The sequence below is a fragment of the Lytechinus variegatus genome, chromosome 3, assembly GCF_018143015.1.
Source record: "Lytechinus variegatus isolate NC3 chromosome 3, Lvar_3.0, whole genome shotgun sequence".
Lineage (NCBI taxonomy): Eukaryota > Metazoa > Echinodermata > Echinoidea > Temnopleuroida > Toxopneustidae > Lytechinus > Lytechinus variegatus.
Window position 1 is genome coordinate 4,795,807 of NC_054742.1, and position 21,915 is coordinate 4,817,721.

A 21,915-nucleotide genomic window follows, 5' to 3' on the forward strand; every position below is an offset into this window, starting at 1 on the left:
CCCTTCCCAAAGACCCCAACATTGATGAATGGGAAGAAACGGGGGGTTCTCTTCAATGTTATAATATTGTTTTATTTGTTAAGCGGTATTTCAGAAAGAATTTTCACCAATAAAACAATTATCTCTTTGATTCTTTTTTTCATTTCTTCCGTAAAAAGTGGGGGGATGATTGTACAGGCCATCCCCCCCCCTCGAAAAGTGGGGGGGGATATATCCCCCATCCCCCCGGGATTTACGCCAGTGGATCAGGGGCCGATTGCACGATAGGGTCTTTCCAAGGTCGGTCTTTCGTGTCGCCCATCTTTCATGATGCGCTGTATGCGGGATATTTCTGAGATGTATGATAAAGAAATAAAATTTGTTAGCTAGCATTCAAATCAATTTGTATACGATTTCATGATATATCACATCATTTTATAAACAAAGATTTTGTATACTTTACGGGATGAATAAAATATGTTTGCAGGTAATTTATTTAAAATACGTTTCACACCCGGGTTTGACATGGCGGATCATAATAAATGGGCGACACGAAAGACGGTTCTTGCAAAGACTCTTCGTGCAATCGGCTCCTGCTATCTATCCGTACCGCGTAGTTCTGTTTCTCTAATTAATGCTGTGTAGGCCTTTAACTCATATGTATTCAGCTCTGTTATATTTCTCGTCTGATACAAGAGCTTCTTCTTCTGACGGTCTAACGTTTGGTACGGTGATTTGGGAGGGGGGCATTGCGCACCCGGACCTTTGTGTTTAGTTGTTTGTTTCTTTTTGTTTTTGTTTTTTCATGACCCCAAAATTAATTCCCCTTTTCAAAAGGGCCTGTCACGCTAAACCAAGGTCCATGCAGGGGCGGATCCAGGATTTTTCGAAAGGGGGAGGGGCACGTTTTCCCGAGGAAATTAACGGCATTTTTACATTTCAAATTTTAATTATGCCTCTGATCAAGGGGGGGGGGGCACGGGCCGGCTGTGCCCCCCTCCCCATCCGCCAGTGGGTCAATGGTACAGATCGAGGTATTTTCGGGGTATTTTACAGAAATCCAGTAATTCTGTTTTTATCATCTGGGACAAAGTAGTGAAATCAAACAGTCGGGAAGAATACAGGGACAAATTCATCTAGTAATGCTATTGCACCTTTGGGTGATAGTCTTATAAAATAAAGGTTAAATATAATACATGGGAGAAAAATAATGGACTCGTGATGTGTAAAATAACCACTGCCAAAACTTCTGTGTTACAAGGGAGACGTATCATGCACGCATGTTTGAAAATATGAAAATTTATGAGTTTTTATCACGTAACATAAGGACAGGGAAAGTTGATATGACATCATCAGCCCATGACGGTATGCTAAACTTTAGAATTGAATTATTTTATTTGTTATTCGAATTTGATCATGAAATTTCCAGTGTTGTGTACCGCGAAATTTAATTTATTCATTTAGATATTTCCAACCCGGAGTACCCCTCTTAAACGGAACATTCGGACCGGACGAAGAATTGCAAATACGTCTTTTGGGTCTTTTGGCATGACGACAGTGCTGAACCTATTTTCGACAAAGGCTATTTTGTTATGAAGGGCATTTGACAATAGATAATCAGCGATATAGAGAGCGTCTGCGAAGTGATTGCTAAAATCCCCTAATGCTATTATTGGGGTAAACACAAGCATTTAATTGGGACACACTCCACTTACCTGCAATAACATTTTTGTGTCTATCGGGAAATTAACATATTTCAGTCAGTTATCCATTAATAAAGAATTATCATCCGCAAGGAAATAGTAGTTAAATCTATTATTTCATATATGTACAGACGAGATAATTTGCATTGCAAACCATGGTAAGTAGCAAAACTTTATAAAAAATGACCTTTGAAATCAAAGACAAATTTTAAAATTTCTCTTTTCGACGAAATACTATAATTTTTGTTTATCTGCTTATATTCCTTGAATTGTATATTTATTTTGTATTATTTTGTACTTCTTGTTTTGAACAAAATATTCAGTTGGCGAATGCTAGTGACGTTCTAATAAATTCGATTCAATTCAATTCAAAATAGCAGTAATAGTTTCTTCGACAAATTTCCCATTCATCTCAATTTATTTCATAAGTGACTGTTAAATGGGTTTATAGTGTCATTTTCTATTATATTGAACATTAATTTCAGAAACTATTTAAAAAACGTGATTTTTTTTTACATTCAAGATTCTACCTCGGACCAATCGTTCATCCCCCGTTCCAAAATGCCAAAACGCGATGATGATGAGTGTCCCTAGCTACATCCCGCTCCTCCATATTCAAAAGTGTAACTTGAATGATGACGGAATGGGACGGAATCCATATATATTTATCCATTTATGTACATGACTCCTTTTTATCGTACATCAAACAAATGGAAATGAAAGGACATGTGCAAATGAAAATGCTTACATGCTCACAAAATGAATCACTTGCTCCGATAGCCCTGAGCTAGCACCATAGCAGTTATACTGCGGTGTGAACGCAATCAAATGCACATATGCCATCAGAGCCAGTCTTTACTTATTTCAGTTATAGCTTTTTTCACCACAATTGCTGAGTCAAGTCCGGCGAAGGGATTAAAATGCATTTGTTACTTTTTTAATAAAACACGCAAAGGTATATTCTTTTTCTTCCATCATACTAGTAAGTGCTGTTTTTTATTCAAGGTGATGAAGATAAACGCACTGGTTGTGTGTGTGTGGAACTTTTCACATACTGTTATTTCATGATAGATTAAGCTCTTGTTCTTGTAGTGCAGGTGTGAATAAATACATGTGGAAGTAAGAACATTCTTGTTTGTGGTGTTTACTATATTCTGCATCCCACTCAAGAAGGCCTTAAACTGGGACAAAGCATCCAAACTTAAATACCACACTCCCCGTTTTCATGGTTATAGTACCCCCCCCCCTGTCAAGACGCACAAAAGTGACAATATAATATCTCCCCCATTATTTCTTCACGGTGTTTAAATTTAAGACTGAATTTGGAATGTGACGTGGACTTTGTTAAGAGGAGTTTAGCAAACAAGGTCGACGGATTTGACGTCACAACTCGTGTTTCGTTTCTTTCCTTTCGATTCGTTTCTTCCTTTATTTCAAATCGTGCAATTAACAGGTTCTCTGCTGTAGCATGATACAACACATTCAACTTGGGAAATTGCAAATGAGTAAAATGCAGCTGCGCGTATTGTAGCAAGAGCAGCCACATCGTCCCTATATCATGTAGGCCTATATTGAAAACTCTTGGTTGCCCCCTGAACATGCTTAGGGAACGCAGTCATTACCTTCTTTTGATTTTTCATAGTCTTTGATGCATAATTGCCAAGCCTCAAGAAAACCTGAAAACATTCCTGTTTAAGAGTGCTTTTTGATAGACATTGACTTATTCAGACATGTAAATAGTTTTTGTTGTTCTGCTCTGAAGCGCCTTGAGCATCTAATCAAGATTGAAAGTGCGCTTTACAATTTTCATGTATTATTTTATTTTTATTATTCAGCTTAAATTATTAGTTCATGCTAAAGCAGAATAATGTGCACTGCATGAATCAAACGATCTGATTTTGAATATTATGCCATCCCAATTCAAACTCGACGCATTTCTATATACATTTTTACAAAACGTTTAAGGGTATAATCTTTTGATCTATGATGATTGCAATTGCAATTGAAATGAATAATTCTGGGTTTAATGATATAAAACTGAACTAAACTAAATAGAAAGTTAAAGTAATTCATGTGAATGTGATGAATGTTTAACATAATAACGGTCACACGCTCCTATAGAATTAAAGTGATAACTTGAATGCTAATCGTCTATATATATATATATATATGATTAGATTTGGAAGTAAACAAGAAGATTTATTTTCTATCTTAAGGAGTTTACCTAGATGAAACATGGTGAAATTCAAAGTGCACACAAAGTATAACATACGTATATACGCCCACGATGTTCTTCCTGTGGTGTATTTAACATGCAAACATTACATTATTGTACAAACAATGTCCACTAGAATCAATAATTTTAATGTTTGATCCTTAATATAATGGCGACTGAAGGCTTGGGGTGAGGTGCCCTAAAAAAGAAAAGGGAATAATATTGGAATGATAAAAAGTACGAAGACAAAGACACTCCGAAGCCATGCTGTACACTCACCCCCCCCATGCCTTTGCTGTTGGTAAATTAACCAAACTCATGCTGAACACTGTCTGGAAAATTGAACACCCCCTCATACCACGTCACATTCTGTATCCCCTGTCTTTAATTAAACAGTGAGAACTTAATAGACCACTCCTTACTCAACGACTTAACTTGCTTGAACAAGATCGTGTTTTATTGGTCTTTTATTAGACTAGTCAGAGTAAACATCCTTCTAAGACTTTGGACCTTTAAGAATCAACTCAGCACCGAACCAAAACTATTTACAAGAATTCAACATTTTTCGTTCTGTAGGGCTTACTCATTTGAAACTAAGATAAGATGCGTAGTTGAATGGTTATATCTACCTGCTTATACAGTATCTATATTAAATTATTTCCTCAGCTGCTTCATCGTCATGGCTCGGCTAGTTCTTCCAGTTCTCTTGCTTATATTCACTTTGCTTTCATGTATCTACGGCGCCCCTGTTTTACGTAAGTATAAGTTTCAATTTCAGTTTCTCACTGACTGTTTTTCTTGTAATGAATCAGATTAACATGCACGTTTTCATTCCTTCACAAGACGAAGAATCTATAAGAATGAATAAAAATGCATATAATGCCATAGGGGCCAGGCCGAGGGCAGGGGGGCATCCGCCCATGCAAAGGTAAAAAAACATCAGTGAGAGAAAATGTAACAGAAAATAATAGAAAGGATAGTAAGAATATAAGCTTGTTTCGGAAAAATAGATTATTATATTATTATGATACTTCTATTCTTCCATTTATAGAAAATAACGTTACCTATGTCTTTATCACCCCTTGTCGGTGGCCACACCTGAAATGGACACATTTTTTTATTCCCCTCTTTAAAAAACTTGAATCATAAGGCACAAAAAAAATGTTTGTTTTGCGGTAACTTGCAGACTTTTATTTAATTTTTTTTCAAATTTGACCACACAATAAATAACCGATCCCCATGTTTTGTCGACTTTTTCCTATCTTTTTATTTGGCGAATTATGCGGCAGAATATTATCCATGACATGTACAGGATGTAAATGAACACAAAAACATAAATAATTAAAAATTGCCGATTCATATTCTTCACTTCCATTACGGCCAACAAACAATTTTTTACGCCTAACGATGAAAGTTTTCATCAATATCCGATATGAAGTAAGAAAGTTGTGACATTTCAAAGTTTCGTGTATAAGGATGTTCCACAGTTAAAATAAACATTGATAAAAAGTTCACCCAGTTAAAAGGTCTCGAGAAATACGCAATAAAACTAATTTTGTCTTTTTAGACCCCACGAGATCACAACATTGAGTGTTGTGACGGCAAAACCGTCCGCCCAAAAAAAGGGTCTTAAATCACAAATAAAGGATATTGTACCAGAAAAAAGTAACAAGCAAAAAAAAGGGGTCTTCAAGTTCGTCAGGGGGCAAAAAAGGTCTGATTTTTCTCAAACTTTCGTTGGTCTGTTTTTTTTTCTGTTTTCACACAAGCTATCTTGTTCCAAAGGTTTCATTTTCCTTTAAGGAGCAAATGCGCTTAAAAAAAAAAAACTCGTCCAAAGGAGTGTATCTACATAAATGAATATTCTACACCGCTCTCTCGGCTAATAAAACTCGAGGTCATACTTTGCAGCACTGCAGAGTAAAGTATTCTGAAGAGGTATAGGCGTTTAAAAAAATTGGTCTATAAATTATTTTCAGCGAGCAGTTTTGTAGAATAACACATTAAAATTTGCTATTAGAGTGCAGATGACTAAAATAATCAGCTGATACTTAAAGCTGCTAGATTTAGTATTGTATATGAAATGTTGCATAATAATATATATATATATATATATATATATATATATATATATATATATATATATATATCAGGAATGCGAAACAATTCACGAGTAATGCAGTTTTTGCAATGCCAACAATTAAGTTCTTTTATTCACTCTCCAAATTTTCGGTAGACCTCTACCTTCTTCAGGGAAGATTCGTGAATTGTGACAAGTTTGAATGACAGTTGTTTTTATAAAAACAACTGTCATTCAAACTTCAATCAATCTTCAACCGATTTGTATCACTCTGTCGCCTGTTGTGCATACGACAGATTTTATAAAAAAAAAATAAGCAGAATTTTTAAAAGTCACAACTTTCGTATTTTACAACCGATTTAGACGAATTTTGAGCGTTAATCTAGTTTAGTTTTCCTTCTTTTTATATGAATTCATATTTCTTTGAGTTTACTTGCTATTAACGATAATTGATAAGAAATAAAAGTTTGATATTTCCTGGTATTCTTCATTAAAAAAGATAATTCTCCTCTTTTGGCAGACCAAGCACCTCCGCAGAAGATTGACACATTACCATCTCATATTACCAAGGTGAGTGGTCATTTGCATTCATTCCATCTGTATATAGGCCTAGAATCACAAAGGTTTTGTTTGTCGTCGGAATATTTTTTTTCAAAATCATGTTAATCAATTAGATTTCAGAATGATGTTAATAAAATTCGGCCATTGCTAAAATCTGAGCTGTAGTCAATATTTTGCATGTGTAATAGTAATGGTTTATAGTAGTGGTTCAATGTTATGTTAATGTATTTTTAAAACAATTTTTTCTGTTACTAATCGGATAAAATGGGTAATGCACTATCTATTATTGTATGTATTCCATTGTAAACTCACAATGTTAGTCTTCGAACGTTCATTTTTAATAAAATTGAATAAAACAGCATAAGTATAATGTTAATGTCAGTAAGTCAATGTAATGTATGTATTTCATAATGATTTTCAATAGCAATGTTAACAAATATGGTATTGGTGTATTCTTTACAGGGAGATGTGATGTTACTCAAAGAAAAGGTAATGACAAGAATCAATTATCATCTAAATGCAGAAAAAAATTGATATTATTTTTTGTAATCGTCATTATAGACAGTAAATAGATTACATTGTGTTGTCACAATGTTGATAGTTTTTTCCATGAGTAAACCTATCGGTGATGCAAAGGTATTTGATAATTGTATTTGTAATTCCGATATTCTTTGATGAATTTCCCTAAAACCTTTACCAATATTCTTATATGATTCATAGTGCTTTTATTAAAACTAACTTGTTGCCAGGACGAACTTCTCATTTACTTTGAATCGCTTCGATAACACGATTTCTATCAGAAAGTTATATTCCTCAAACCTCAAAGGGGGTTAAAGTATATACAAGGAGAAACAGTTGCAAAGAGAAAACGTGTATCCTGTGTAATTTCTTTATGTACTATATGAGATCTTGAATGGGAACTATTGCAATTGAATTCATCATTATCTTTCTCTTGGTTATCTCCTCTCCTTTCTCATGTCATTCCTAGTTGGAGGAACTTGAAGCTGATGTAAGTATATTGTATAACTTATTCATTTCCATATTTCGGAAACAATAAATCAGATGAGGGAATTTCGAAAAGCTTCAGTATGTCCGTTTTTAAGGTTATTACAAACAATTAGAAACAACATAAAAATATCGAAATAAACGGACAAATGATTATACGAGATATAGCTGTGTTTTTTTTATTCTACCCCCCCCCCCTCTCTCTTTCTTTTATGAGTACTATAAAATTTAAATTCGCTAAATTGGCATGCATGTATCAGGACAAAAATCCAGAGCTCAGCATTCTTTTTGGATTCTAGCTTTTCATTTTCTTCACGACATCTTTGATCTCAGATCGTGAAAGATAGGGGTGGGTGCATGGGCTCCGATTAGCAATGTAGCTTGAATGTGGTCTTGTTCAAATCAGTAATGTATTAAAAATTGTTTTCAATTACAAGCTACAATCTATAACAGATTAAATAAATGTTTTTTATTTCGGGGACTTTAAGCACAATTTCTTAGCCTCAACTAAAAAAAAATAAAACATTAGCATCACGATAACAATTTTTGTATAGGCCTACATTCAAACAGGAGAGTGGCAGATTTAATTCAGGTTATTTTACTAAATTGTTGAAAAAAGTATAAGTATAATTGTTATTACTATTTTGTGAAGAGTTTTCCAGAATATTTACATAAAGAGATTTAAAATGATTAATCCCATCCGTGCACATATAGGCTGAAGCCATGCAGCAGGCCTATACAAATCATGTATAACCTACCTTGTGTCATGTATAATCAGTTGTGATAAAACGGAAGCGTGACTTTACGATTCGTGGTGCTTCTTTTGTCTCGTGATTTCACAGAAGAAAATATATTTGCTTCTTTAATTGGCATTTAATTCCATGGGCAAATAATTACTCAATTCACGATTGTTACTGAATGCACGAGGCGGAGAATGGGAAAGAGAGAGAGAGAGAAAGAAGGAATAACATTATATGGAAGCAAGAAGAATATCAAACAGAGGTCTGATAATTTGTTCATGCAACTCTACCATAAGGGCAGATGTCGTGTCTCCATAATAACCACATAATTATTCAATGGAAAAAATACATACATCACCTTTTGATCGACTTTCCCCCCCCCCCCTTCATTGATATGCCATGACGCCGTCCCAATGATGTACAATGAAATGATATGAGTTGTTAGAAAAGGATTTCTTGCATCAGTGGTGTAGTGGGCCAAAAATTTCGAGGGGTCTATGTAGCTATGTCACGTAAAATTGATATAAAACAACTTCGAGCGAGGGAGAAATAAAAATGAAATTTTTATTCAAAAATAAAATTTTGTGATGGATTTTGAGATGATATTCAGAAAATGATATCACATTTTACCCATCTCGTTATCATTTCCTTTCCTTTTCTCTTTTTTTTTTCTTGAGTCCCCCTTGCATCTGTACACCAGTGACTTGCATCTTGAATTCTTGAGTTTACTGACCAAGATGTCCACACAATACAAGAGGGGTCCATACAATACAAGCACTGCTTTTTTAGTGGATCCCTCCATTTTCTTAGAATTTTATTTTATAATGGTTATGACATTTTGCTTATATATATATATTACTATGTTTTGTTTAACTTCTAATTTAGATACATATCATATACTGTACATACCTGAATTTATTTTGTCTTTATGTAACTATTTTGACCTCCTTACTTTGTTTTTCTGTTGAAAATGAAATAAATAAAATTGAATTGAATTGATGTTTGCTTTTTGATGAATCTCAATGGGTTACAAAGTAGGCCTGTAGTTACACTCCCTCTCTGTTCTTATCGCTTTAGTTAGATCAGCTTAAACCCAAGGTTCCGAGTGAGACGACGGGTAATGAAGAAGAAGAAGACGATGTTGAAGCAGTCGATGACACTAACGACGAAGCAGTTGAAACCCGACCAGACATTTCAGCATCAATCCAAAACCAACCACAACCAAACCAACATAATGGACCAGCTGAAGAAGAAGTGGAATCCGAACCCGTGGTTGAACAGACACAGCAGGTAGAGGAAGAAGGATTTGTTGGAGAAGAAGGAAGTCAAGAAGAGGTGGGTGGAGAATGGGAAGAAGAAGAGGCTGTGCATGAGGGTATCCTGCCGTATCCCCAGGATGATGACATATATCTAAGGAAACTTATCGTTCAGGTAAGAACTGAGGTGAAGCTGCAACTATATGTCACTTTGATAAATGCTATGGGGCCTTGTCCCCTCCTCACCCCCCCCCCCCCAAAGAAAAGGGGAGAAGTGAAAGGGTTTTGGGTAAATAAAATGAAAACTATAGGGGAATGAAGAGAGAAAGAGAAAGAAAAGAACGGGAAATTAATCAAACAGATAAAAATAAAGAAATTGAAATAGAATGCCCAAAATAAAATAGTTATCCTATAGACAGCGCAAGTGAGGGTAGAAATATCAACTTTTTACTTTTATCTGTAAGTACCTATAATCCTATATGCTTCATTTGAAACCACATAATTAAGTATGGAGGGAAATGGATAGATATTAAATGCAGATCCAGCGGCCGCGACCCCTATTGGCGGCCCAATAAACGAGAAATGGAAGAAGAGAGAAGAAGAAGAAGAGGAAAAAGAAGAGAAGAAGAAGAGGAAAAAGAAGAGAAAAAGAAGAGGAAGGACAAATAAAATGCCTCCTGATTGGTAATCTTAAATTGTTTTGTTTTATTCCAGGCTCTAACAGTTCTTTATAGAAAGGATGCTGAACGAATTGAAAGAATGCTTCAAAAATATGAGAAACAATTGCTAGATGATGACGTCTTTTCAGAAAATATCGTTCCTGCACCCCAAGGTAAACATTACTCGCCACAACTTTACTTGTACCATCGTGGTACTTTCTTACATTTTCTCATATTTTCTCGCGATTCTTTACTAAAAAATCTTATCGACGAAGGACTACTCGAAATCTTGTATTGCCACATCTGCAGCCTGTTGCATAAAACTTTTCACCTGAGAAAACTCCGGTAAAACTGAAAACTAAGTTTAGTCTGATTTCTGCCATTGACTTTAACACAGAGCAAAAACTCAGGTAAAAATACCTGAGTTTTCTCTGGTAAAAAGTTTTATGCAACAGGCCCCTGGTATCCATTTCTTATTGATTAATACTTCCATTAGGCTGAGTTCACATAGAAGTATTATACGGTATACATTATTCGCTGTTCGCTACTTACTATACGATACACGGGCATGGCGGGTCACATAAAGTAGCACGCGTGTCCTTTATTTAATATTATTTTGGTGTCGTCTGATCAGATGAAGAATATACTTGACTCTCCTCTCATTGAAAATGGGGAAAATGTAAAAAAAAATGCTATCATTTATTATTTATGTGATTTTTTCTGTATTTTTTTTGTTTGTTTATTCATCCGGACTTAAATGTATTTCATACCTGACCTTAATTTCTGTTTTAAAATCTCTCTTTTATGCATTCATATTCGAAATAAACCTGTTTTGCAATAACTTCAAGCGGAGAAATCACCTCTGCAAATTATTGAACTTTTGTTTAATACAACTGTTAATGATAATAGCTGATCGAGATTGGGTTATTTGAGTCATTCAATTCAATTTAATTCAAATAAACATTTATTTTCCTCCATTTTACAAAATTACTTCATTTATGTTGACAAGAATTCACTTCAAAACAATTTCCAAAAAGAATATAAATATAAACAACTTATGTGTACAGAGGAAGGCGTAGGTCCTATAGAAGCACATATATATTTTTTTTTTTGGGGGGGGCTGGCTGGAAATACTATGTTATGTTCCTAAATATAATACTTTAACATTTCAAACGTGCATCAGCCTTACTGATGTTATCAATATTTATATTTTTGATTTGATGTCCTAAATTGTATGGTATACGGATAGCTTAATTCTACTCCCAACCCGAGCTATATGAACTCAAAAGTGAACAATAAATAGATCATCTTTATTTATGAATATTTTCTTTAATTAGATATATTTCCTCATTATTTTCAACTTATAAGAGTAAGTAAGTAATTAGATATGGCTCAACTATACGAGCGCTGCTTGTTAGTTTATGAATTTTTATCTTGTGTTTTCAGTCATTCAGTTATTGAATAAATACCATACTACTACTATTACTACATTTACCATGTTTACTTTTAATGTAAAACTTATCGTTTGAAATAAATAAATAAATAAATAAATAAACAAATTATTGACAGCCAGATAGTTATGGTGATGAATTGATAATAACGTGTAACGTAACGATTATGTATATTATTAATATAATAGATTGTAACATATTTAATCACTCAAATAGATCTGCAGCCTAATCCGGGACAGAAAATGGAGGCCAGTGCCATCGGAGTCCAGCCATTTACAAACGAAGAACTTCACCAACAGGAAAGTATGTATAGGAACATAATTATTATACATTATCCTTTAGGGGGTCTCCTTATCGTAATAGATTCGTAATTCATTCACATAAAAAACAGTGCAAAAAAAAATCATAGAACTTTTAAAATCCTGATCTGCTGAGTAAAAGTAGGCCTATCTTGTGATGATTGCTTGTAAGTAAAGCAACCAAAAGATCGTTAATTCGGAATTCGGTTCTTCTCATAGGCCTCATAGGGACCTAAAAATTACATAATTATGTAAGATATGAAAGATTGATAAAGATATGACAGAAAATGTTTAGAATACGGCCCATTATAGTCGGTATACTGACTCAAAACAATTATTGCCTCATTTGAGATGACATCATCATTATGCGAAGCGACCGCGTTTGTCATGAGGTGTTGTTGCATTTTCTAAAGTAGAATTAAAGGATTTCGTGAAAACTTATTAGAATGAAATTTGTGGAAAATTTTCAGTAAAAAACGCAGCAATTTCTGAAGCTTTCAATGGCGGAAAAGAGTGTTAGATGGTTTTACGGTACACCATGTATTCTTTCGTGTGACATATACCCTGATAAAGTGTAGACCTCCGACTGTATAGGCCTATTTAGGTCTGAATGCGAAAAACCCATTTTACAATATGACACATATCCATATGTTGCGTCATTTTGCAACTGAAAACATTAATTTCAGTTGCTATTTTAACTCATAAAGCAAGACTTTTAAATGTGCACTATTTATTGAAAATATGTGAGTATTCAAAGTCAGAAAAAAGTCTGTTAAAAGATTAATGTGAATTGGGGTGATAATTGAATATGAATCTTTTCTCAGATAAAGAAAATGAGAACTAGCTGGTGTGAAAGAAAGGATAAATGAAATCTGACGTCATTATGAAAGGAATTCAATGTAAATAATGTTTTAAATTGATTTATGAAAATTCTTCATAAGTATATAATGTCTTGTTTTCACCAGTGTAAATCTGAGCCGAAATATATATAAGGATTTGAATAAACTTGAAAAATGAAATGACAGTATAATGCAAATTACATGAAAGGTCAATATCACTGAAAATCTTTTTTATTTCTTACTCTTTGCAGTTTTAGACGCTATGGCGGCAAAGAAAAGACAAGGTAAGAAAATGATAATAGTCTAAATAGAGTCTGGTCTCAGTTCAGAGACATTAAAAGAAGTATGAGGATATATAAGTGACAATTTGACAAAGATTTAGTAAGAATACAATCTTCTCTTGATTATGACGCCACATGCGAGCAATGAATTGCATGGGAAGATAAAGAATACGACGAACGAAACCCCCAACCAGAAGAACAGGATAAACATGAAGACGTATCAATAATGATTATGCGCCTCGATCGGAATATAATATGCAAGATGTCTGTTATAATTATCTATTAATAGCAACCGCAGTATATAGCAGTTGTAGAGTGCACTGTTACTGAAATTGTTATACTACTACATACTATTACTTCTACTACCACTGCTGTTGCTACTTCTACTACTACTACTACCACTACTTGTTGATTTGAATATAAATCTAAAAGAATTGAATTGAAATCTTTTGAGATTTAAAAATTAATCCTTAAGATTTAAAATAAATTCACAATTAGGCTGGTCTCTATTCACAGCCGATATGGATTTATTTTAAATCCTTGGAATTTAGAGTAATACTTTTATACTACAAATCTAATTATTTTGAACTTATGAAGATCAATTACACTCAGGAAATTAATTCTGAGTTATTGTTTTTTTTTCAGACATAGACACAGCTGAACACACCCTTCTTGTTGATATGCAAACATTCGAAGGGGAAGGGATAACTCTGGATGATCTCCTGAAGGATCTTGCAGAAAAGAAGAACAATCAACAGAGTCAGCAGTTGCCTATGGGACCAAGAAATGGTATTAACAGAGGCTTTAGTAGTTGAGTTGATTTAAACATTTTAACAAGAGTCATATGTTTGAAATTGATTCTTGTAATTATTTTCACTCTAAATTCACTTCACACTGAATGCTCATTATAATATGTCACTTCCAAGGAGAGTATAACGCGGGTAAATTTGTTTAGAGGAGATATAAGAATGCATGAATAGCAAAATTAATGCAGTTTATCAAGTTTTTTTAATTTTCTCTACATTATGTTATTTTTCGTTTTAATTAATTTCTAATAGCAGTTTATTAATGAGGTGTAGCTCTCATCTGTTCTCAGACGAATATCAATTACACTTCTTATATATATCATTATACTGTTAGTGAGTTGAAAGCATGGTTAGAATTGTGCCCCTAACTGCCTAAAGACTTGTATTAGGAAAGATCAACTTAAAATTTACTATCTCTTTAAATAAAAAAAACAGTGGACATTGAGGAAGAAGGAGAGGCAATGTTTGGTGAATACAAAGAAGAGCCCGAAGTCAACAACGACGGAGCTATCGATGAAGACCCTGCACTCTCCCTTCAGGAGCTACTGAATACCGACAATGAAGGCGTCGTCGACATTGGACACGAATACGATGAAAGTGAGGAGAATGCCGATGATTTGCTCATGGAACTCATATCAAACTTGAACGCATCACTGAAAAAATTGAAAGAGCAAAAGGCAGAATTACCGAAATAATGACTTGATTTGTGAAATAGGCATTTTAGAATTCGCAAGTAATATTAGACTGTTGTTGTGAATTTAAAGCTGTTTATAATAGAGACTGTCAAATCAGGCTTATGAAATATTAGATTAAACCTCAGCAGTTTTACAGTTACGAACAAGAAAAAGAAGTGGAACCGGCGTTCACTGTGATAAAAATGATAAATCTTGAATCATGTTGACAAGATGTTTAAAACTTGAAGCAATTATTTGACATTATATTTTTGCCCACGAAAAGCCAGTAAATCTTTAAATTACGTCTTGTACAACAGGAGTCTTCCCCCTTCTCCACCATGCATGACCACGATTTAAATATCGCTTCCACGTACTCTCTTTCCGCCTTCCATTTTAAGAGGAGGGGGGGGCAGACTTATAGGTGTTCCCCCTGTATCCACAAGCATGAAAGATTATTTCAAGAAAAAAATCAACTACCCACTTTCTCAATGATTTTTGTTTGTTGTTAAAATTTACATTTTATTCAACTTCACTTCACTTCATAAGACTCCTTAAATGCTTGTTATTAATGAAACAGAACTGAAGAAAACATTACACGATGACATCAAAATGTAAAATAAAAAATAATGGATTAAAATCATGAGCTGATTATATCAGACTTTATTGGTATGGAAGATTCCATTGGATTATTCTCTTATATGATACGGATAGTGACTGATTAATTATTAATCCAAAGGTACAAAATCGTTCTAATATGTTCCTGTTGCGATTCAGTTTCCAGAAATGTTAGGGCAAATGAAAAGCCCGGATGCAAAACAGTATGTAGCACTTGCGCGTGTTGTTTCTCTTGTTTTATAATAACTTATTTAACGAAAGTAAAGAAGTTTTGTTTTCTGAATAAACACATTCACGTATGAAACCTTCTGACTTATTTTGTTTCTTTGTGTAAAACGGTGTCAAACGATAGCATCATTGTAAAGTTTGTTTGTATTAAGGAAAGAATGGGATGAAAGAAAGAAAAAAGTAAGAAAGAAAGAAAGAATATAAAGATAGAAAGAAAGAAAGAAAGAAAAAGAAAGAAAGAAAGAAAGAAAGAAATAAAAGAAAAGAAGAGAAGAGAAAGAAAGAAAAGGAAAGGAAGAAAGAAAACTATGGGACCTTAAAATTGCAATACCCAAATTATGTTCAGAATCATCTTGTTATGTCTACAAAATGACCTGATGACGAGATCTCGGATTTCGTCATGCATGCATGTCTACGTCCTTCAAGTTTGGAGAGATGATGAGATGACAAGATCTATCGGGTCGGCGCCGGACGGGTAAATCAGTTTCTACCGTCATCCCCATATAGGCCACTTCTCCCGCTTTTTAGGTCATTACTAAACAACCATATAAGGGGGCAAACAGCTTCCTCATTTAAAAAGAGGTAGGTATTAAATTCGTGTCGTATCAAATAAAAATGTACAATATTTTTATTAAATTTTATTATGAAACTTCATGTCATTTCCCTATTATTCATCTCCTGTCTTGTTTTGCACCCTCAGTTTGAAATTTTGAATGACACATACGTTTCTTAATCATTCAAAATAAACGCTTCAGGATGAGTCAAACAAATTATACATCATCCTCTTTTATATATATATAATTTTAGTAAATCACAGAATTTTCAAGAGTGTTTGGCGCTATTTTCCTTGTAATGAAGTTCAGTTGTCTTAAAAAACCAAGTGAATTAGAGCCGATTAGATATCTGCATTTGATGAAACGCCTGCCCTTTGAAATTTCAGAGTTTTATTGCTCTGCGCCGGGAGGAATGTCATCCTCAAGGTATATACCATTCTTCTCTGTTTTGCGAGTTATAAAGACACGGACTGTCGCTACAATGAATTGTTTGTAATCACTCCTGATCTTTCCAAGGCAAGCATTCAGTATAACTTAGAGAATACCCTTTCCTTTAAAAAAAATAATAAAACGCTGTATCTTCCGCGCTTCGCGCGTATAGTAATTATATTACTTTAATTTCCTCCATTTTATCCCTTTTTGAGCGTTCACAATCACTTTTGAAAACAAGGTCAAAATCACAATAAATTTGGAGCTGATACAGGTACTATAGAGACAAGAGAGATGGCTCCTTTAATATCGAAAGCTCCGCGCGGGAGGGCAAACTCCCACTCCCTGCACCCACCCGAAGTGTTGGCACGCTTTCCGTGCATTTACCACCCCTCAAAAATGAAATCCAGGCTACGCGGTTACCCAGCACCCTCGCTTCCCATACAGGAGCATGAACTAATTTGGGCGTCGTGGTCTAGTGGTTAAGACTCTCGTCTATCAATCTGAAGGAGATGGGTTCGGTTCCAATTAGCCATGGCGTGTTTTCCTTCAGCAAGAAATTTATCCACATTGTGCTGCACTCAACCCCGGGGGCCGCTTCATAAAGCTATTTTTAAGTTAAGACCGACTTTAAGAACGACTGGTGCATGAACCCAGTCGCCAATTCAATACCACTTACCCCGGCCATTTACCTCACGAAAATATCACCAGACGTTCTTAAAATTGCTCTTAACTTACGAACAGCATTATGAAACACCCACCAGGTTAGGTAAATGGGTACCGGCAGAAAGTAATTCCTCAAAAAGCTGTGCGCACCGGAATCGGTAGACTATAGCCATGCTAGCTTAGTCGAGGTAACAGAGGAGCGCCTTGATCATTTAGCAAGGTGGATACGTGCGCTACAAATACAGTTAAAGGACAAGTCCATCCCAACAAAAGTTGGCTTGAATATAAAGAGAAAATCAAATAAGCATAACAATGAAAATTTAATCAAAATCGAATGTGAAATAAGAAGGTTATGTAATAGTCATATTCACTTCCTGGTCAGTATGCAAATAAGAAGACTGATGACATCATCCACTCACTGTTTCTTTTGTATTTCAACCCGTATCACTAATACATGAAATATTCTAAAATTCTTCTCGTTGTCATGTGAAACCAAGTTTTATTTCTCCGTGAACATGTGTAATTATCATTTTTTGAAAATATTTTGTGGTTTTGAAAGCGGGTCATTATTGTCAAATCTTTAAAAATTTGAATAGTGTAAAATTCAAACAATAAAAAAGGAAATAATGTGTAAGGACATCAGCAAAACTTTCATTTGCATAACCAATGAGTTGTGCATTTATAACCGTTTTATCAAAAATATGCAAAATTAAAATGTCATAATTTTCTTATTTACATCCGATTTTGATGAAATATTCAGTGTAATGCTTCTTTGGTTTTTTTCTCTTTTTCTTCAAATAAACTTTTTTTGGGTGGACTTGACCTTTAAAAACAGTGGCCGATCCAGGTGGGGGCACATCCGCCCCTCCCCCTTGTGAGCCATAAGAAATATTTTTGATTGCAAAATTTCCTGCATGCGCTATAAACCCCCTCCCCCTTTGGGGGGTTGTGAATATATATTTATGTTAAGGAATCTCCATCATTCTGGAGTGAATAAAACTTTTTTTTGTCAATTTTTTTAAAATAAAATCCCCCCTTTGGAAAATCATGGTTCATGATCCAAACCTAGTCAAACAATAGTAATTTACAAGTCATGTTTAGGGAGGAATAAAACATTGTTTCACATGACCAGAATTTCAGACAAAAATTCAAAAGAAATGGTGAGCGGCCGGTGATGTCATCAGTCCCCTCATTTGCATACCGACCAGGATGTCCATACAACCATGGACATAAGTCCCATTAAATATTATAACTTTCTTATTTTACATCCGATTTCAGTGTTATGCTCGTTTGATGTTTCTCTTTTGATTCAAATCAACCTTCTACTGGGGTAGACTTTCATTTTACAAGTTCTCTTTTAAAGCAACTGATTAAAAATGTCAAACCAGGATGAAACACGTGACTCTGACTCAGTGCGTGCATTTGTCCTCAAATCACAACTCCCTGATTAGAAAAACACAACGATTTATTACCCACACTTTGATTACCATCTCCGAGTCGACGTCCGGCAATGGGTATAAAGTCTCGATCTTTCCCGGAGACTAGACGATTTTAAATCCTACCCTGCAGGGGCGGCGACTCGGGGGGGGGGGCACAGTGCCTCCCACTTTTTGAAACACTGAAAAGTGCCCCTTTTTATACGTTTTGCCCCTGACGAACGTGTGTGCCCTTTCACCTGAAGAGGACCCGTTTTAGGTTCTCGTATAAGTGCCATTTTTTGCCAAAAACCCCTGTCGAACGTGTTCTGTGCCCCTTTCACCAGAAAAAGACCCATTATATGTGTTACCTAGTGCCATTTAGTGCCGATGGTTACCACAAGATGCCCCTACAAACGTGTTCTGTGCCCCTTTCACCTACTGAGAAGGACCCGCTTTATGTTCACGAGTGCTCCTTTGCCTTCTCAGAGGTGCCTGGTCTTCATATCAGATAAGTTGTCCTCAAAGAACCTACTCTTTTCGTACCCGATGAGCGGTCGGTTTCTTTATTTAGCGTTCTGCTTCAATCTGCAAGTGCATCCTCTCATCACATAATCCCTTCAAAATGATGATATGCCCTTTCGCTATACTTCCTTTCTTCTATAATTTAATTCATCCCTTTTACCTCTAATTAGATGTCATATTTTATTATGCCCTAATATTTACTTCTGATGAAAAAATTCTCCATTTCTTATCTAGTTTGAATCAAAATGTTCTGTCTGTTAATGTTTTTGTAGGATATTTCGTCATTTTCCTATTTTGTTCATTTTCTTTAACTTGTGCTTTATTCAATTGTTTTACATTTCTGTTCCGTCATTTCTTTTCAGAACTGCCCCTGCAGTCTGAACTTAGGCTAATGATATTCTTTTCCTGTCTTTCGGATGGTGACGTTAAAGGTCGGTCCCAGACGTAAATAATCATATCTGATTGATACACGTCTGACAAAACTCAAATACACACACACACTCTGATTCTCTTTTGTCATCTTCATTCCGTTTCTAAAACAGGTGTTCCACTTATTCCATCCCTCACCTGACTCCCGGCTGACTCCTAAAGCCGACTTGCACGACTTTTGGCCACGATTTTGACGTGGTAAGTCGTGCCATTTTGGGGCACGAACTGGGAGGCTCCCGCACTGTTTTACGACTTGTTCACGCATAGTTCACGACAAGTTTACGACGAGTTCACGAATAGTTCACGAATGCGTGCACGTCATTGTCCACATTGACATGAACTGGCACGACGAGTTCACGCATAGTTTGCGCATAGTTTACGCACTTCCCGCATTGGCACGACGAGTTTGCGCAATTCGGACGGTGTCGTGCTGAACTATTCGTGAACACGACGTGAGCTGTTCGTGAACCATTCGTGAGAGTCGTGGCATGGCGCGCACTGCCACGCACGGGCACGCATCCTCCCGACGAGTTCACGAACAGTTTGCGCATAGTTCACGACCCGGTGGCTAAATTTTGTCGTGACCAAAATTTTGAACATTTCAAAATTCTCGTCCCGACATGCCACGCAGTCACATGTCACGACGTGTTTACGCACACTTCACGCCAGTTCACGACTAGTTTGCGCACTGGCACGACTTGAGTCGTGCCAATGCGTGATGCAAAATCGTGCAAGTGTCAGGCTGGCATTAGTTTCTAATGCTATTATTACATCACAATGCTACGAGCCACGAAATTCAATAAGTTGTCTTACAAAAACACATTTAAACCGGTAGGCATAAGTGAATGGAACTATTTATCTCAGGACACTCGATTTGCTCAATCATTAGTAATATTCAAACGACTTCTGAATTCCTAAAAATAGTCGCATATCATAATCGTGTAATTTGTTTTAGCTCATGTCAATATGTAATCATAATATTAAATTAATTATTATATGTTACAAGTAAGTAACGAGTCTGAAGAATGTGCCATAGTATGTGAGGGAATGTGTGTGTGAGTGGGTTTGGGTGCTTCCGTGTGTTTGTGTGTTTCTGATAAATCTGATGACGACACAGAGGGTTGGGATTTTTAATGATTTATTTCTTGTCTATTTTGCACATTATGTACTGTATAATTTGTATGTATTTTGATTAACAGGGCCGATTGCAAACCAGCCTTTTATCTTCGTTAATGTTTTAATCATGTATAGCTGAATTGGTTACCCTGTATAAAGATCTGAAATAGATAAATAAATAAAATAAAACATCTTATATCTCATTGGTTTATATTATAAATTGGATTACTACATTTTAGTTGGGCTCTCCTATTTTTCTTAATTTCATTGGTTAGCTTGTTTCTATAACTACAAATTTGATGTGGGCCAGACTCAAGGCCTATGGTATGAGAAGAGAAATTATTTTTAATAAAGACCCCCCCACACACACACACACACACACACACATATATACGACATCAGATTTCTTCGACTTCAATTTAATTTTTCTGCGTCTCCTAGTTTCACTTCATTCGAGTTAGCTGCTTTAGAACTTCATTTATTTTCTACCCTTAAATTATAAACTTATAATTTTCAGCCCGACATTCTAATAAACAGTATGTTCCTATTTCACGATTCTGGAAAAACACATTTTGAATTTTACATAAAACAAAGCCAGAAATTGTCCACAGGAACAGCCAGCGTTTGCAATACTTTGGCAAATTCCCATGAAGAAATAGCACCGTTATGTCGGATAAAATTGCAAGAATGGGCGATTCCATGCTATAGAAAAATTAGCCATTTTCAGAACATTTTTCAACTTGCTTTCAAAACAAACGAGGAACTTCAATTTGTTTTGCAGTAATAATAAAGTACTACTGGGTAGTAATGTAAAAAAAAATTACAAACAACAAAAACATGTCGTCCATGGGTGAGTTAGACTTGAAAATGTTGTGTAGTCGTACGAGACATTCTGATTCCCGTACGACACACACCGTTTTCACCTTTAATTCACCCAAAATCAAACATTTTCAATTGGTTATCAGTCTTACAGATGACGACCTACTATTAATTACTCAGTATCCTTGACAAAAGAAAATCAAATTCTATTGCTCAAGCATTCAGCTAAGAGACAAGAAATTCTGCCGAAATGTCCCAGACGATGCGTATGGAATCGCCCCAAAAATCCTACGTGCCTTGAGTCATGTGTGGGATAGATTTCTCTGTTTCTTCTTTGTTTAAAGATAGTGCCCTTTCCGAAAGAAAAGGTGCCCCTATTCCTGTGCCCCCCCCTCCACTTTAACCTTCGCTCCGCTCCCCTGCTACCATTCGTAATAATTTATGATGAGTGTGACAGAGTTTGGTATAAAAGGGTCATTGACACACAAATAAACTGCTCCTCGAGTAGTTGCAAGTTAATTGGGTTACTGAGCTACTGATGAAGACTATTTATTTGCTACTTGTCTTTACT

The 21,915-nt window shown here is 35.4% G+C and overlaps 1 protein-coding gene across 1 annotated transcript; it reads left to right on the plus strand.

Moving 5' to 3' along the window:
* The first annotated feature begins 4,357 nt into the window (after nucleotides 1-4,357).
* LOC121410043 lies at nucleotides 4,358-15,456 on the plus strand. The gene is made up of 10 exons (XM_041601878.1): nucleotides 4,358-4,652; nucleotides 6,498-6,547; nucleotides 7,001-7,027; nucleotides 7,527-7,547; nucleotides 9,361-9,714; nucleotides 10,254-10,371; nucleotides 11,866-11,952; nucleotides 13,039-13,071; nucleotides 13,714-13,857; nucleotides 14,310-15,456. Exons 1-10 carry the CDS (start codon nucleotides 4,577-4,579, stop codon nucleotides 14,567-14,569), a joined length of 1,170 nt encoding a protein of 389 aa, XP_041457812.1. The 5' UTR covers nucleotides 4,358-4,576; the 3' UTR covers nucleotides 14,570-15,456.
* Nucleotides 15,457-21,915: the final 6,459 nt, after the last annotated feature.

What these genes read in the sequence shown, in the direction of transcription:
- LOC121410043 (XM_041601878.1), top strand. Translation starts at nt 4,577, where the DNA reads ATGGCTCGGCTAGTTCTTCCAGTTCTCTTGCTTATATTCACTTTGCTT. An exon ending in CTACGGCGCCCCTGTTTTAC is followed by an intron (nt 4,653 to 6,497) that starts GTAAGTATAAGT and finishes CTCTTTTGGCAG; the next exon opens with ACCAAGCACCTCCGCAGAAG. An exon ending in AGAACTTCACCAACAGGAAA is followed by an intron (nt 11,953 to 13,038) that starts GTATGTATAGGA and finishes TACTCTTTGCAG; the next exon opens with TTTTAGACGCTATGGCGGCA.